General features: G+C 37.0%; 1 protein-coding gene across 1 annotated transcript in view; it reads left to right on the top strand.

Moving 5' to 3' along the window:
• Positions 1–580: 580 nt before the first annotated feature.
• The window catches only part of FAM241A (family with sequence similarity 241 member A), a 39114-nt gene continuing 21586 nt past the window's right edge, over positions 581–18108 (top strand). The window contains exon 1 of the mRNA XM_012436593.2: positions 581–730. Coding sequence (XP_012292016.2) covers positions 581–730 — 150 coding nt within the window. The remainder of the gene's footprint in view (positions 731–18108) is intronic.

Here is an 18108-nt window from a genome sequence, read left to right as displayed (position 1 = left end):
TGCACGATGTTGCGGCTGGTCTCGAAATACTGGGCTCAAGCAATCCGCCCTCCTTGGCCTCCCAAAGTGCATACAATCTCTTATACGCAGTTTCTCTTACACAGAATCTCACACACACACACACACAAATCACGCTCAGTGTCTCTCACTCTCTAATAGTCTCTTACACACAATGTCCGTCATACACACAGCCTCTCTCATTGTATACGAGCTCCCTCATGCAGTCTATGTCCAGTCACTCACACCCCTTCTTCTCTCAGACACACCACACACACACACACACACACACACACACACACACACACACACACATCGTTGGCCCCGCCCCCTGCCTTGGCCCCTCCTCCGTATGGCTCCGCCCCGACGGCGGGGGTTGGGCGGGCCAGTGACAGGAGGGGTCGGGCTGGTACTTCAGGCGCCCTGGCCGCCGGGGCGCGCTCCGGAGGCTCCTGTCACCGGCGGCTCCTGTCACCGGCGGGTGCGGCAGGTCCCAGAGCAGCCCTCGGGCGGCGGCGGCGCAGGCTGGTGCGTTCGGCGTGGTCCTCGGCGGCCGTCCGGGGCGGCAGGAGTTAGCGGCGGGATGTGCTCAGCCGGGGAGCTGCTGCGGGGCGGCGGCGGGGAGCGCGACGAGGACGGGGACGCGCTGGAGGAGCGGGCGGCGGCAGGGACCGAGCGGGAGCCCGGGGCAAGTCCGCGGCGGCGCAGACAGCAGCTGAAGGACAGCGAGCAGGTGAGCGCGGGGAGAGGCGGCGGCGGCGGCAGAGCGGTAGGGCCGGGGGCCGCGAGTCCCTCCGGGCGGTGGGGGGAAGTGGCCCGGATCGCGGGCCGCGCTGCGGCTCTGCCCAGCGTGGGGCACTGGCTCCGCGGTGCTCTGGGAAACCACCTCCGGGAGCAGTTAGACGGCGCGCCCGGGAGGGGCCGCAGGGTCGCGCGAGTGCGGACGCCAGCGCCGGCCCCGGCCCCGGGGTCGCGTGTCTGTCGGGGTCAGCGTGGCCCGTCCCCTGGCGCCCGGCGGAGGATTCTCAGGCCGGCGCCCGGGGCTCGGGGGAAATGCCCTCCGTAGCTGTGATTGATTTAAAAACCTCACTTGTAAACACTTCTTTTTCAACTTCCAGTCCGTACCCTGCGTCGGGTTTAGGAGACGGCGGCTCCCCTCCCGCCCTCCATCTTGGCGTTTCCGAACCCACACCTAGCGTGTCTGGAAGGTGTGGGTGGATTCCATCCACGGGCAGCGCTGAAAGCATGAGTAGGAAGCGGGTGTTACAATGGATGTCTTGACAGGGACTCTCCCAGAGCAAGTTCTTCACATAAACACAGATGAGATCAAAGCTTCAGTTAAAAAGTGGAGAGGCAAGAATATTGCTTTCGGTTAGTATTATACCAAAGAGAAAGAAGTTTAAGAGGCCAGCGCCATAATAAGGGAAAAGAAGTTGGGTAATTTTTTAAACTCGCTGAGTTTGATCTCATTTAAATAAAGTGTGATAATGAGCATTATAACATCAAATATCTTCAAGATTAGGCAAGAGGTTTAAGTTTAAAAACTAAATTGTATGTTGGATGAATTTCTACAGCAAATACAGTATTTAGATTTTCACAAATACCGAGATAAGCCGATCTTTAGAATCACATTAAGGAGCAGGAATTCAAATGATTATTGGCCTTTATTACAGCCTATACTGTTAGGACAGTTAATACCTGTCTCTCCTCATCTTTCTCCATCTGCCTTTCTGTCACATTTCACAAATTCCAATATCATCACTAAATGTATTAATAGATGTATAACTTCTATTGTTTCAATATGTTACTTAGGAAACAGAATAACATTGTGTGGCATACAACATATGCCTTAGCGTTAGGTTTGATTACCACGTGGAGTGTGATTTTTCATCTATGACAATATAAGAGAAAGTAACTCAAGCAAATAATTTGATAGCTGGTTCTTCTGATTCCCTTCCTGGTAGTTTTTCACATTAACTGTACTCAGTTGCTCAAGGACTTGGTTTCCTCTAACTTAAATTGCTCAACTGGAAAAGTGAAGAAAACAGCAACAAGAATTCCTTTGGGGAATGGGGGAGGGAGGTGCATTTGAGCAGGAGTTTCCAAAGTATATTTTCAAATGGTTGTAAGGGATCATGTAAAATACTTCATTTAAGCTTCTGTGTACTTCATTAGTATGATTATGTAGACATTATCAATAGCTGTGGTCTTTCCAAAATTGCTTATGGTACAAAGTAAAAGAATAAAACACAAAATGAAATATGTATCTTAGAAAACAGATAATCACTTTGCATACCTGCTTCCTTCGTTGAATGTCATGAAAGTTCATTTTCCTGTACTCCTTTGAAGTGTTATTTTTATCATCCTCTTTTTGTCTCAAGACTTGTGAATGTATTCTAAGCCCCCATACACAGTGATTGAAAATCACAACTCAAGATATGCATTTCCTTCTACATCAGCACCAAAGAAGAACTTATCAAGAAGCCAAACATAAGCAAAAAAATGGTGCAATCCAACCCATTGGTGTAAAAAGCAAGCTTTTCTGATAAATTGTTTCTTGGTAGTATTATCACAAAGCCTTGTTTTCTAGTTTTTTTCAAGTCCTGTAAATGAAATGTAAAACTGTTACACACAGCCATGTAATGATGGTAGACACAGTATTACATGGTAAAGACATTTGGGGGAGAAATGAAATTAACAACTATGGAGCATATCCCAAAGACTCATTTTATTTAGTTTTTATTTAGGGAGATGGTTTTTGTTTGTCTTGTTGGTTGTTTTGAGGATACAAGGACTCCAGATTACAAATGGAATATTTTTGAAAGATTGGTTTTTCTAAGTTAATGACTTAGAACTTAAGGTGAACTTTTCCATGAAAACAATGATAGAAACAGAAACAGAACCAAAACTAATTAGCTGGAAATGAGGCAGAGGCCATCTTCCTGCCGTGTTTTCTACTTGGAACGCTCGCTTGGTGTTCCACAGATAGCCTCATGGATATTGAGAGGAAATTAGAGGCAGGAGCTAGCAGAGGCTCCTTCTAACCCAGAAAAGAGCTATGGTTGTGTGCTCTTGAACTCGATAGCTCCAGAGGTATCTGACGTGCTCCTCTAGCTCTTTCAATGATTTTTGTCAACACCTAATTTTCTGTAATAAGTCCTTTTCTATTTCTATTCCCTTCATAGAGTTTGCCCTTTCCTGATTATTTGATGGAGGTTTCTTTCTTGGGTTATTTCTCAAGCTAAAGCCTCTCTCACATACATCCCTTCCTTCACTGATTTTTCTTTCCACGTCTATCTGGAAGTTTCATTCCCTTCCCTCAACCTGGAGGGCTCTTTCATCAACTGATTATAACGTCAAAACAAAACGTATCTTTATTCTGTTATTTATTTCATGTAATACTGAAATGCTAATATTAACATAGGTGTTTTATTACTAGTACAGATATTGTCTGCATCATTTTTTACAATTTGTCCTTAGATGCTATTCCATTTGAGCAATAAATGAAGGTTCCTCTGTCCTTCTGGCCCGAGTCTTTCCAAGTAGGGCGATTGATACAGGAGGCCTGGATAAAATCAAGTCACTTAAGAAAGGAGGCCTTGGGAGAATGAATCAAAGTCCTGTAGATGAAGAAACTATGCCAGATCTGAAGTAGGATCAGATCTCTAAAGAGAGATAAGCAAGGAAAAGAAGTGATTTCAGGGAATGCCCAAGGAACTGAAGGGACAAGACACAGCTATTCCATATATGTGTTAGTAATTGTGTGCATGAGAGATGATCCAAGTATGCTCATGATGGTGAATGCTAGGTGGCTTTATGTAAGAGATTCTGTGCCTCGATGCATAGCTAGAAGGCTAAACATCTCCAGTCCTTTATCAAATGCCTTAAATGTCAATAGTATCTGCTTAGATGTGGCACAATGTGCAGGTCACTCACAACCTGAAATAACCTAAGATGACCCTCTTACCTAGAGAATAGGGAAGTCCCATTATCCTTAGATTGACTTTAGAATTATTAACTCTAACTTTAACATCTTTATGATTATAAAAGTTATGTGTGCTTTGGAAAACTGGAACTATAAGAAGATATAAACAAGAAAACAGCATTTGAAATCCCACTCCAAGTAATATTTTGATATCAAATATGAAACATTTGGTATTACTACAGTATATTTATTTATGTATGTGTGTATGCATATATACAAACATTTTTTTTGAGACCAGTTTTGCCATGTTGCCCAGGCTAATCTCAAACTACTGGCCTTAAGCAGTCCTCCCCACCTCAGCCTCCCAAAGTACTGGATACAGGTCTGAACTACCACACCCAGCCACACACATATTTTTAACATGTTTTAATATAAATAGAATTTTGTGTCTTTTTTTTTTTTACGAAAGGTTGTGTCATTTTCCCATGTTATGGAAATTCTCTGTAAAAACTATCTTTAGGGCTGCCTAATAATTCATTACCCTAACACTGCACATTTAGGTTGCTTCAAGCTTTCTTTTATAAATCATGCTGTATGAAAATGTTTACTTGCAAATCTTTAAACTTCTACCTTGGAATAGATTATTAGAAGAACAAGGTCAATGAGTCAAACTCTTTGAAGCCTCTTGAAACATCCTAAGGAATTTCATTCAAGAAAGGTTGTACTCATATATACTTGCAGCACTGGTGTGTAAAAAGGCCAGTTGGAAACCATCCATGCCAGCAATGAAAAATATAGTTTATAATCTTTGCCAATGTCATAGGTAAAAATTCTATCATATTGTAAGCTATTGTTGGCGAGGTTTACTAAACCATTTGTATATTTATTAGGCATTTGTATTTCTTTTTAAAATTTTTTTCTTTCGGCATTATAAGGATATTAATCCCTTATTTCACATTGGCTGTAAATATTTTCCCTGCTTGCTACTTAATTTATAATTTTATTTATTATTATTTTTTTAATTTGAAAATTCTTTGATTTTTTCTTAGTCAAAGGAATTTTTTTGGTAGTTTCATACATACACATACCACCCACATGTGTACACATATCTCTATACACGTTTGTTAAGCAATTTTTTCTAATCTTACAATCAGTTAAATATTTGCCTGTGTTTTCTTTTGTATGTATGCATTTATGTTTTAATTTTTTACTGTATGTATTTAATCTCTTTAGAATGACTTCCTGTATTGTATGAAGTATGGCACTTTTTTATCTTAATCATTGAATAATGTACTTTCTCCCTTACTTTATAATCTTATATAGTATTAAGGATTATATTAAAGTCTGTATTAAGTTTTTATATTTTTGTTCGTATTATGAAAAAGATTTTTTTCCATATCATATTTTATTATGGGTTTCTAGCCTTTTTTTTTTTTTTTTTTTTTTGAAATGGAGTCTTACTCTGTCTCCCAGGCTGGAGTGAAATAGCTCAATCTCAGCTCACCGCAGCCTCCACCTCTCGGGTTCAAGCGATTCTCCTGCCTCATCCTCCCGAGTAACTGAGATTACAGGCACATGCCACTGCACCCAGCTAATTTTTGTATTTTTAGTAGAGATGGGTTTCACTATGTTGGTCAGGCTATCTTAAACTTCTGACCTCAGGTGAGCCACCCACCTTGGCCTCCCAAAGTGCTGGGATTACAGGCTTGAGCCACTGCACCTGGCCGCTGTTGGCTTTTATGTATTTCATTTTTAACTGGACACCTTTCTAAATTTTTATACTAGTACTAATAAATACCAGTATCTCTTAGACTTGATTCTTTTGCATCTCCTAGGTATATAATCATCCAGTTTTTAGATAAAAATGATTTTGCTTCCTTTCAAATAATGTCTTATTTCTATTTCTTGCCTTTTGCAATGCCTAGAACTTTCAGAACAATGCCGGCTCATAGATATTTAAGTAAATAAATGAAGGAACTTCTGTAACTGCATTTGCCAAAGTTTGTTTCATGAGATGATCTGTAAAACATAAAACAAAAAGAGGGGCAGTGGGGGCCCATGCTTTTTCATCTATCAGTAGAAATATGATTAACAGTACACATTCTAGATCAAGGATACCTGGGTTTGCCTTTTATTGACTGTAACTTTAGGTAAGTAACCAACCTTTCTGGGCTTCAGTTTCTGCATCTGCATAATGAGAATAATAATTGTATCAGCTTCATAGGATTATTGGAAGGATTATATGAGTTAACAATATACAAGACATACTTAGAGCAGTCTTTGGCACATAGCTAGCACATGAGTGTTAGCTGTTAGACCTAATTTTCGACAAAAGTCCTAACTGAAAAGAAATCTGAGAAAAGCAATTTTAAGTTTTCCAGCCTTTACAGTTAGAAAACCACCTTAGGAGAAAAGCAGAATAGAACAATGTTGATACAGTTTGGATGTTTATTGCCTCCAAATCTCATATAGAAGTGTGATCTCCAGTGTTGGAGGTGGGGTCTCATGGGAGATGTTTTAGTCATGGGGACAGATCCCTCATAAATGGCTTTGTTGCTATTCCTTTGGTAATAGGTAAATTGTTGCCCACTTACTTCACATGAGATCTGGTTGTTTAAAGGAATCTGGGACCTCCTCCTCCTCCCCTTCCCCCTCTTCCTCCTCCTCTTCTTTTCTCTCTCTCTTTCCCTCTCTCACTACCTCTCTTGTGATGTGACACTGTCTGCTCTCCCTTCACCTTCCGCCGTGATTGTAAGTTTCCTGAGGCCCTCATCAGAAACAGATGCCAGCACTACGTTCCATGTACAGCCTGCAGAACCATGAGCCAAATAAACCTTTCTTCTTTATAAATTATCCAGTGCTGTATTATCAGTGTCCGATATTTTATAGCAATGAAAACTAATGCAAATATTCCTCAACTTTAATGTGCATAGGAATCATCTCTTATTAAACACATATTTTGATTCAGTTGGTTTGGAGTGAGGTCTGAGATTTGGCATCTCTACAAACTCCTAAGCGATGCTGATGCTGTGCTCATGGACCACACTTTGGCAAGGGAATCGAGGATAAGCAAGTCAGTACACAGTATTCACCATACTTGCCCTTCAACATTGTATCAGTAATATATACATATGGAAGTTGTTTAACTATTTTCCTAGAATTGTCTATTTAAACTCTTGGTAAAATATGAGAAGCCAATAGTTGTTCCCTAGGCCATGTTATTTGCTGTAGGTCCTACTACTAACTCATGCTAGAACAGACTAGAACCCAGTTTTCTAAACACCAAAGCTAGTGTTTTTTTGGTTATTTGTTGCATAAATACAAAGAGCCCATCACATGATGGAAGAACAGTCTGATAGATTTTCTTCGCTTCTTTAGACTGTGTAGTTCAAAACTAAATATTAGTTTATACCCACTTCCTTTCACATATTTTAAAAGCAGTTTGCAAACAATATTGTAACAAGTGCTATGAGTTTAGATGAATTCTGCCCTAACTTAATCTCATCTTGTTTCTAAGGACATCCAGTCACTGGAGTAACTCAGGGCTATGCATATGATAGGCATCTTTTGTTCATTTTTTTAAATCATTATCCAGAGTAGATCTCTTAAATCCGTGGTTCTCAACTGGGGGCCTTTTGCCCACAGTGGGCGATTGACAACGTCTGGACAATTTTTTATTGTTGAGACTAAAGGGATACTACTGACATCTAATAGGAAAAGGCCAGGAATGCTGCCAAACATCCTATAATGCTATAGTCCCCTACAGCGAAGTATTATGTGGCCCAAAATGTCAATAGTGCCAAAGTTGAGAAACCATACTCAAAATGGGTAAGTGTTAAAGTCCTTTGAGTTGCCAAAAGTAATTACTCTGATAATAGATATTCCACTAGATAGGTTAAAATTGTTTATTTGCTTGAAACCTGTATTTTAGACAGACTTTCAAATGATCCCTTTTCTCTGTGTCTCTTCTAGCAGCTGCTCACACGCAACTTGCTGTCTTTGGCTTTCTCTCACATTCCTTTTCTGCCTTTCTTTCCTACCGCCCATCTCCTTTCTATCCCTATTGAGTCTCATTCTCCCATGTGCTTTATCCTTCCCCACCTATCTCAGCCACTTTCTCTTCTTCTGCATGCATCCTCCTCTACCTCTTCCTCTTCTCTGCAGAAGCTGGGCATTGGGAAACAGTGAAAAAGGGTTTGAAGTATGACAGATCTCATTTTGAATCCTGGCTTTACTGCTTTATAAGCCCCTGTGATCCTGATTACTTAAACCCTCAGAGATTACATTTCCTTATTTATAATAGGTATAATGCTACCTACCTCTTAAAAGTTTTTAGGAGGATTCAGTCTTATTTTGTATGTAAAATGCCTAACACATGGGAGATAGGCCCTCAATAAATATTTGCTGCTTATTTCTCCCTCACCTTTTCTATTTTTCATTTTTTTCCTCTGGTTTTACTCTTATTTCCCTCAACTAACACATCATAGAACTGTGTTTTTAGTACTTATAATTCTCAGATTTATAGAATATTTATTGAACAAACTGTTAAGACTGTCTATTCTAAACATTAGATAAATTGTTTCACAATATCTAAGGAAAAAATTAAACCTATCAACCTAAATTATGTTGCTTTTTATGTAGATCTCTAGTTGATTTTTTCCTCCTTGTTGCTCACTAATCCTTGATAGGAAAGATACCTGCCTCCTCTGTACAAACTATTCTCAGTTTCTTATTCAAAAGAAGTGATAAGGTAAGATTAAAGGGAAAACCTAAAAGTACCATAACATCATTCTTGCTGTAACAGAAATATGTAGAAATTCTGTGTCTCTGTTCATGTGTTCTTTAAGCCTTAGCAACACTATCTTCATTTTCTGTCTTCTCTGGAGTCATAATCTTATCTTGCAGTAACAGCCACCTATCTCCAAAAACCTTGTGTTCCTACTAGTTACGTTTTGTTTCGTTGTGTCCATGTGTGTTTAAGAAAATTGATAAGACATTTGAAGTGTAGCTTCTTTTGAGCAGATAAACCAAGTTTCTAACTAACCTGAGGCAGAAGCTAACTTTCTATCTTCTGCTCTTTTTCCCCATACCCAATGTTCCCCCCTGCCCATTTTACCTCATCAGCAGCTGAGCCTTATCTTGGCATAGGAAGAGGAAATGATTGGCTTTATTTCTTGCTCTTTTCTTATGGCAACAACTGCAGCTTATCAGAGTTCTGATCAAAAGGAAAGCATGGTACAAATGTTTTTAACTTTATGGAAAATGAATGATAAAATTATTTTTAATACTTAATGTCTGAACATAATATTAAGAAAATTAGATTCCCATTTGTGGTTTTTACTCTATTTCTTTTCATATAATTTTTTAAATATCTGTGTTTGAGAATTTTTTTCATTTCCCTTTCCAATTAATCCAAAAGAATTTGATTTTTGTTTTGTATCCTCTTGATCAAAATTTTACTTGAATGTCTGCAGATGGTCTACAGAGGCAGGGAATTTAAGTTTGATGTTGCATGATTGCAAATTCCATCAGTCTGACTGAACTGAGGATTCCTTATTCCATGAGTTTTAGAGATAGTAACAGCAGGAGCAAAATTTTCACTGCCACAGATTGAGAATTGAGAAAGAAAGTCATTTTTTCAGGAGAATACTTGATTTTGGATACTTTTTTCCCTAAGTTTTATACTTTTTTAAAAATTTATTTCTATTTGTGTGTTTATTTATTTATTTTTGAGACCGAGTCTTGCTCTTTTGCCCAGGCAGGAGTGCAGTGGTGCGGTCTCGGCTCACTGTAACCTCCACTTCCCAGGTTCAAGCAATTATTGTGCCTCAGCCTACTGAGTAGCAGGGGCTACCAGGTGCACACCACCATGTCTGGCTAATTTTTGTATTTTTAGTAGAGATGGAGTTTTGCCATGTTGTCCAGGCTGGTTACAATCTTCTGGCCTCAAGCAATCTGCTTGCCTCGGCCTCCCAAAGTGCTGGAATTACAAGCATGAGTTGCCATGCCCAGCCTGGCTACTTTTAATAGACAAGTTCACCCATCTTGTGGTAGCATCTAGCATATTGTCCTGCATATACAGGGTACTAAGTAATGTCACCAGAAATTTCATTTCTTTTTTTAAAAGAAGTAGATTCTTGAAAATGTATAAAATGTAGAAATTTTTTAAACTGCAGTTTGATTTAAGAAAGAGGCTTGGGCAGGGCATGGTGGCTCATTCCACCACACTTGGGAGTGTAATCCCAGCACTTTGGGAGGCTGAGGCAGGCGGGTCACCTGAGGCCAGGGGTTTGAGACCAGCCTGGCTAACATGGCGATACCCAGGCTCTACAAAAAACTACCACAATTAGCCAGGCATGGTGGTGAATACCTATAATCCCAGCTACTCAGGAGGCTGAGATAGAAGAATCACTTGAACTCAGGAACCGGAGGTTGCAGTGAACTGAGATGGTGCCACTGCATTCCTGCCTGGGTGACAGAGCAAGACTCCGTCTTTGCCCCCTCACCAAAAACAAAAAAAAAGAGGCTTGAATTAGTCATATTCTTGAATTCATAGCCCATTATCATGTATCATTAGTTCATGAAAAGCCCTTCTCTTATTTTTCCATTGCATAACCATTTCTTTCACTACAACAGGCAGCTGTTCCAGTATGTCTGTTAGATACTACTGAAATTGCGTGTATCTTTTTGACTACCTGGTGGTTTCATTTGTGTGTTTGCAGTTATGACTTAAACTTTTTAAAATATTGAATTCCGGTAGTTAAGATGAAAAATGAATACAAATTCTGATATTTTTTCAGTTTATAATCATTAAAAAGACTAAGTTTTAGATTATATTCTCATTGGTTTTTATCCATCCCTTCAAAAATATATTTTTCTTTTATTGATTCTGTGTAGTTTAGTGGGAAATAAGTATAAAACAATGCTATAACTTTTTATTTACTGATAAATGACAATTTATAATGATGAAGTCATAAATTATATAATATGTACTGCTATTATTAGATGAAGCCTTATATAGGTAGTAAAGTTTTACATTTAAGTACATAGTTTTTTATGTTTTGTAGGAAATGAAAATTGCAACTTCATATAGAGTCCAATAAATAGGAAAATATGTCCACCCTCACTAGAAAGAAAAGAAATGCAAATTAAAACAATTAGGAATGATTTTTCACCTATATAGTTGTCAAAGATTAAAAAGATGAATGGTGTGGGTTCAGAGATATAGTGTGTAAAATACACTATATGAGCTACAGTGTATAAAATACACTATATGAGATACAGTGTATAAAATATACTATATGGGATATAGTGTATAAAATACACTAAAAGTTAGATATATAAGTTAGTTCAGTATTTATAGAATGAAATATGATATCAAGCCTTATGAATAGATACTATTATTGCCCCTACTTTAAGATGTGCAAATTGCTGAGCAAGGAGGTTAAGTAATATAGAGAAAGTATAGCAGTTAGTAAGTTGCAGAGTTGAGATTGAAACCCATGCTTAATAGCCCTAAACTACCAAGCCATGTTTGTCCATGAAATCAGTTTAGTGGATTTTAAACAGGATAGGATAATATAGAAATTATTGGAATGCATCACACATAGTATGAGTGTCACTTTGTGGAACTTAATTTGTACTAGTTCAGGATATAAAATACTGTATATTTTTTATTGTGGATGACAGTCAAGATCACTGCAGTAGCACAGACAGATCAATTCTATCTCAGGTCATCTGCCTGGAATTCTTCCCCCAGATCTTCCCTTGGCAGAGCTTCATATCATCACCTTATCTATTACTTTCTCAGAAAGTTCAGTGCTGACTACTTTGTAGAAAGAACCTCCTATCCTATAATCCTTTATTCCACTAACCTGTTTTCTTTTCCTCATAGATTTTCTGGCTATTTGAAATTATCTTACTTGTTAGTTAATATGTTTATTCTCTGCTGCTCCTCACTGCCCTCTCCACAGGCACACTCTAAAACGTAATCCCCATGAGGACAGAGATTGAATTATGAGAAGTATTTTAGAAAATTATTTGGGCATCTCTGAGCTAGTAGGGATGAATCTGTTAAAACTTCTATCCAAAAACACACTTGCTAGTAAAAACTCAATTGATGTTTTTGCTAAAGAAGTATGTCTTCCCAGGTGAAATTACCATGACAGAAATTGATTTTCAAGGAGAATCTTGGACTTTGTGTATAACAGGAACATGTCCTCTTATCAGAATCAACAGAAGAGGAACTAGTGATGTTAGTTGTGTATTGAGCTTAAAAGACTTCTGTGAAACATTTGCAAAATTTTAGGGAAGAATTGTAGTCCTTGATGTACTGTATTTAAAAATTATCACCATATAAAGATGGTAAAAGGCTAACAAACATAGGAACTGGGGATATTAACTGATATTACTCTAAATTTTGAATTCTGTTTTTCAGGTTTTTTTTTTTTTGACGTTAGATAGTAGGAAACCCAGATAGTCAATAAAGTCCAGAACTAGTAGAAAGATAGTGAATAAAGTTCATATCAGCTATTTCAATTATGACAATGTTAAATTATAATTTTCAAAAAGGTAAAGTTATGGCTCTTATTAAACGTAAAAGGAGCATATGTTAAAGGTTTTATTTAACTCATAATTAAGAGGGAACCCAATAAATGTTACAACCTATTCAAAGAAGAAATCAAAGAACTAAAAATATTATGGAGAAGATACGTTGAAATGAATTTCCGAACTGGCTTTTTCCACAGCCAGACAGAGGGAAGTCACTTGAACCTTCACTGGAACAGAATTTATTCTTATAGATAAGAATATTTTTGCATTGCTCTCAATTACCTGTAATTTATAGACTTTAAAATAACTCAAAGACCATGAAAACTAACAATGTTCTAAATAATGCCATAGAGTCACCCAGTAACTTTTTTTGCTTATCCTAAATAGATAAAGAAAGAAAGATAATTTAGTAATAGATGAAGATAATTTCTAAAAATTGCTATACAAAGTAGATTAATTTCTGGACAGCAGGGATACATATGTCTCTTTACAGTGTCATGTGATGCTAGAAAATATTAATTCTATTCCAGTCTTCTTCCCTAATGCTATTGAATGCATACATTCAATGTACATGTGAAAATGCATGGTTTATATGAAAAACAAAAGCAAAACTTGATTTCTTTTTTACATTCTTCTGTTATTATATAACTAAAATTAACCTGAAACTGAGATTACTCCCAAAAAAACACCCCAAACACTCACAAAAAAATTTTGGTGAAAACAAGATTGCTGCTGAAAGGATTCTATATCTATGTCTAGTTTTTATTTAGCACAGAAATCCCAATTGCTTGTTCATGTCATCCTACCATATTTTCTCCATGTGTTGAGTGGTCATCGGTTCAGAGACAACTTTGTCTACTCAAGAGTTTCACAGCAAAGTAGAGGCACATTTCATGTAAGCTTTTAAATTTAAAGAAGGGCAAGAATGAAGTGATTTTTTTTCCATAGGTAATTAACCAATTAGCATGACTATCTTTGGCATCAATAAAAATATCCAATATAAAACACTTAAGAAAAAATACATAAGGAAAAAAATAGATACCAAACTTTGTCCTTCATTATTTATTTATTATAATTTACTGTTATAGTTTATTTAACAGTAATATACTGAAAAAGGTATAATGATTCTGCCATTTCTGGATGATAATATTTTCTTCTTGGAGTTTAAAAGATTAGCTATTTGAAAATCAAAGTCTTTGGGCACTCTATATTTGGCTACGATTTTCAGACTTAAGTTGCCTTAACAATCTTACCATATACTGAAGATACTTACTCCATTTATATCATATTGAACATCAATTGTTTTAACAACTGATTATAATTGTTGTATTATATAAATGTTTCTGTATTTATTATTTGTTCTTTATTTTTCTAGCTAGCATGTACTTTCTTGATAGCTTTTCACCCATTCATTCAAAAAGTTTAATGAGCTCCTACTATTTTTCCAGGCACTGATCTAGGTCAAGATGTAAGAAAACAAACAAAAACAGGCCACATTTCATTTTTCATTTATCTTGTGTTGTAGTGGGGAAAGAGAGACAATGAATAAATAAACAGTATGTCAGTGAACAAGTAAATAATTGGGTTATAGACACTATAAAAAAAATAAAAGCAGGAACGTAGACAGGAGTGTGGATATGAGCTAGGGTTGCTATTTTTGTTGTTCTTATTTTTTTCATTGCTATTAATATGTAACATTTGAGCATAGTTATGGGGTACACATGATATTTTGATAAATGCATTCATTGTGTAATAATTAAATCAGTGTTTTTAGGATAACCATCACCTCAAACATTTCTTATTTCTTTGTGTTGGGAACATTCAAATTTTCTCTTCCAGCTTTTTAAAAATATACAACATATTGCTGTTAACTGCAGTCACTTTACTGTGCTATTGAACCATAGATTCCTTCTAACTGTATGATTGTGCTTTATCACCCAGTTTCCCCTGATACATACATCCTTCCCAGTTCTGCTCCCACATACGAGTGAGAACATGCAATATTTGTCTTTCTGTGTCTGGCTTATTTATCTTTTAAATAAAGTGGTCATGGAAGAGCTCACTGAGGTAACAGTTGAGCAAAGACCCAAAGGAAGTGAGAATTACCTATTTGGCTTTGCCCCTCCATTTGCTTTGATTCTTTAGTAGGGTAGAGCAGTTTGAGTCTCAGTCTTACTAATTATGGTAACATATCTTTCTTTAATCTAAGATTCTCAGTTCTTTCTCACAATCCCCACTTCCAGTTCTCTATATTTTGCTACTATTTTATTCATTTGCTCCTACTGTAAGCAAATGCAGATTCTTTGTGGAAAGATAAAATAAAAAAGTAAGTTAATTATGGACTTATTTCAGTTAGCAAATTTCATCTTTTAAAAGGTGTGTTTATTATGCTAAAGCCAAATAGAGATGCATCAAAAAGAAAGAAAGAAAGAAAAGAAAACTGCAGAACAGTATCTCTGAGGACTACTGATGTACAAATCCTCAACAAAATACTGGCAAACTAAATTCAACAACATGCTAAAAAGGTTATTCATCATGACCAAGTGCAATTTATTCCAGGGATGCAATGATGGTTCAACATACACAAATCAATCAATGTGATGTATCAACAGCATGAAGGTTAAAAACCATATGATGATTTCAATTGATGCTGAAAAAGCATTTGATAAAATTCAATATTCCTTCATGATAAAAAACACTACAAAACTGGATATAGAAAGAAAATACCTCAACATAATAAAAGTCATACATAGATGGCACACCCACAGCTAGTATCATACTGAATGTAGAAAAACTGAAACCCCTTGCTCTAAGATCTAAAACATGAGAAGGATGTCCACTGTCACCACTGTTATTCAACATAGTAATAGAAGTCTTAGCTAGAGTTATCAAACAAGAGAAAGATATGAAGGGCATCCAGATTGGAAAGGAAGAAGTCAAATTATCCTTGTTTGAAGATGATATGATGTTATATTTGAAAAAACCTAAGGACTCCATCAAAAAACTATTAGAACTGATAGATTCAATAAAGTTGCATAATATAAAACCAACACATAAGAATCAGTAGCATTTCTGGCCAGGCATGGTGGCTCATGCCTGTATTCCCAGCACTTTTGGAGGCTGAGGTGGGTGGATCACTTGAGGTCAGGAGTTCAAGACCAGCCTGGCAAACATGATGAAACCCCGTCTCTGCTAAGAAATACAAAAATTAGCCAGGCATGATGGTGCGTGCCTATAATCCCAGCTACTCGGGAGGCTGAGAGAAGAGAATCACTTAAATCCTGGAGGCGGAGATTGCAGTGAGCCAAGATTGCACCACTGCACTCCAGCCTGCACGACAGAACAAAACTCCATCTCAAAGAAAAAAAAAAGAAGAAGAATCAGTAGCATTTCTCTATACCAACAGTGAACAATCTGAAAAAGAAATTTTAAAAAAAAATCCCATTTACAATAGCTACGAATAAAATAAATGCCTAATAATACATTAATACATTTAACCAAGTAAGTGAAAGATCTCTACAATGGAAACTGTGTAACACTGATGAAAGAAGTTAAAGAGGACACCAAAAAATGGAAAGATATTGCATGTTCCTGGATTGGAAGAATCAGTGTTAATAAAATGTCCATACTACCCAAAACAATCTATAGATTCAATGCAATCCCTATCAAAATACCAATGACATTCATCACAGAAATAGAAAAAACAATCCTAGAATTTATTTAGAATCACAGAAGATCCAGAATACCAAAGCTATCCTGAACAAAAAGAACAAAACTGGAGGAAACACATTACCTGACTTCAAATTATACTACAGAGATATAGTAACCTAAACAGTGTGGTACTGGCATAAAAACAGACACACAGACCAATGGAACAGAATAAATAGCCCAGAAACAAATCCACACCCCTACAGTGAACACATTTTCAACAAGGGTGCCAAGAATATACACTGAGGAAAAGACAGTCTCTTCAATAAATGATGCTGTGGGAAAACTGGATAACCATATGCAGAAGAATGAAACCATACCCTATCTCTTGCCATATACAAAAATAAAAATGAATTAAAGACTTAAATCTAACACCTCAAACTATGAAACTGCTACAAGAAAACATTGGGGAAAATCTCCAGAACATTGGTTTGGACTAAAAATTCTTGAGTAATACCCACAAGTACAGGCAACTAAAGCAAAAATGGACAAATTGGATCACATCAAGTTGAAAAGCCTCTACACAGCAAAGGAAGTAATCAACCAAGTGAAGATACAACCCACAGAATGGGAGAAAATATTTGTAAACTACCTATCTGACAAAGGATTAATAACCAGAATATATAAGAAGCTCAAACAACTCTATAGGGAAAAAGGTCTAATAATTTAATTTTTAAATAGGCAAAAAATTTAAATACACATTCCTCAAAAAAAAGGCGTATAGGCCAGATGCTGTGGCTCATGCCTGTAATCCCAGCACTTTGGGAGGTCTCGGCAGGCAGATCACTTGAGTTCAGGAGTCATGATTGCACCACTACACTCCATCCTGGATGACAGAGTGAGACCCTGTCTCAAAAGCAAAAACAAGGCATACAAATGGCAAACAGGCATATGAAAAGATGCTCAACATCACTGAGCATCAGAGAAATGCAAATCAAAACTACAGTGACATATCTCACACCAGTTAAAATGGCTTTTATCCAAAAGACAAGCAATAACAAATACTAGCAAGGATGTGGAGAAAAGGGAAGCCTCATACACTGCTGGTGGGAATGTAAATTAATATGACCACAATGGAGAACAGTTTGGAGGTTCCTCAAAAAACTAAAAATTGAGCTTCTATATAATCTAGCAATCCCACTGCTGGGCATATGCCCAAAAGAAAGGAAATTAGTATATCAAAGAGATGTCTGCACTCTTATATTTGTTATAGCACTGTTGACAATAGCCAATCTTTGGAAGCAACCTAATTGTCCATCAAGAGATGAATGGATAAAGAAAATGTGGTATTTATAGCCAATTGAATACTATTGAAAAATATTCAGCTCTTATAGAGTGAGGTCCTGTCATTTCCAACAATGTGGATGGAACTGGAGGTCATTATGTTAAGTGAAATAAGGCACAGGAAGACAAACATTGCATGTTCTCACTTATTTGTGGGATCTAAAAATCAAAATAATTGAACTCACAGAGGTAGAGAGTAGAAGGATGGTTACCAGAGACTGAGAAGAGTGGTGGGGTGTGAGGGGGAAGTGAGGATGGTTAATGGGTACAAAAAGAATGAAATGAATGAATGAGACCTAGTATTTGATAGCACAATAGAATGACTATAGTCAAAATAATGTAATCGTACATTTAAAAATAACTAAAAGAGTATAACTGGATTGTTTGTAACACAAAATTAAATGCTTGAGGGGATGGATACCCCATTTTCTATGATGTGCTTATTTCACTTTGCATACCTGTATCAAAACATCTCATGTACCCCATAAATATATATATATCTACTATGTACTCAAAAAAAATTTTAATGTTTTTTAAAAGTACATTTCTTAATGAAGATTATATCATCACACCTTATAATGAATTTGTTTAAATATTCTGCTTTCCTTTTAATACCTGGTTCAACTCCTTTACAATAAGAGATT

Source organism: Aotus nancymaae, unplaced genomic scaffold (genome assembly GCF_030222135.1).
Source record: "Aotus nancymaae isolate 86718 unplaced genomic scaffold, 86718_ANA_hifiasm-v0.15.2.pri h1tg000033l, whole genome shotgun sequence".
NCBI lineage: Eukaryota > Metazoa > Chordata > Mammalia > Primates > Aotidae > Aotus > Aotus nancymaae.
This window is presented reverse-complemented; position numbering and strand designations above follow the sequence as displayed.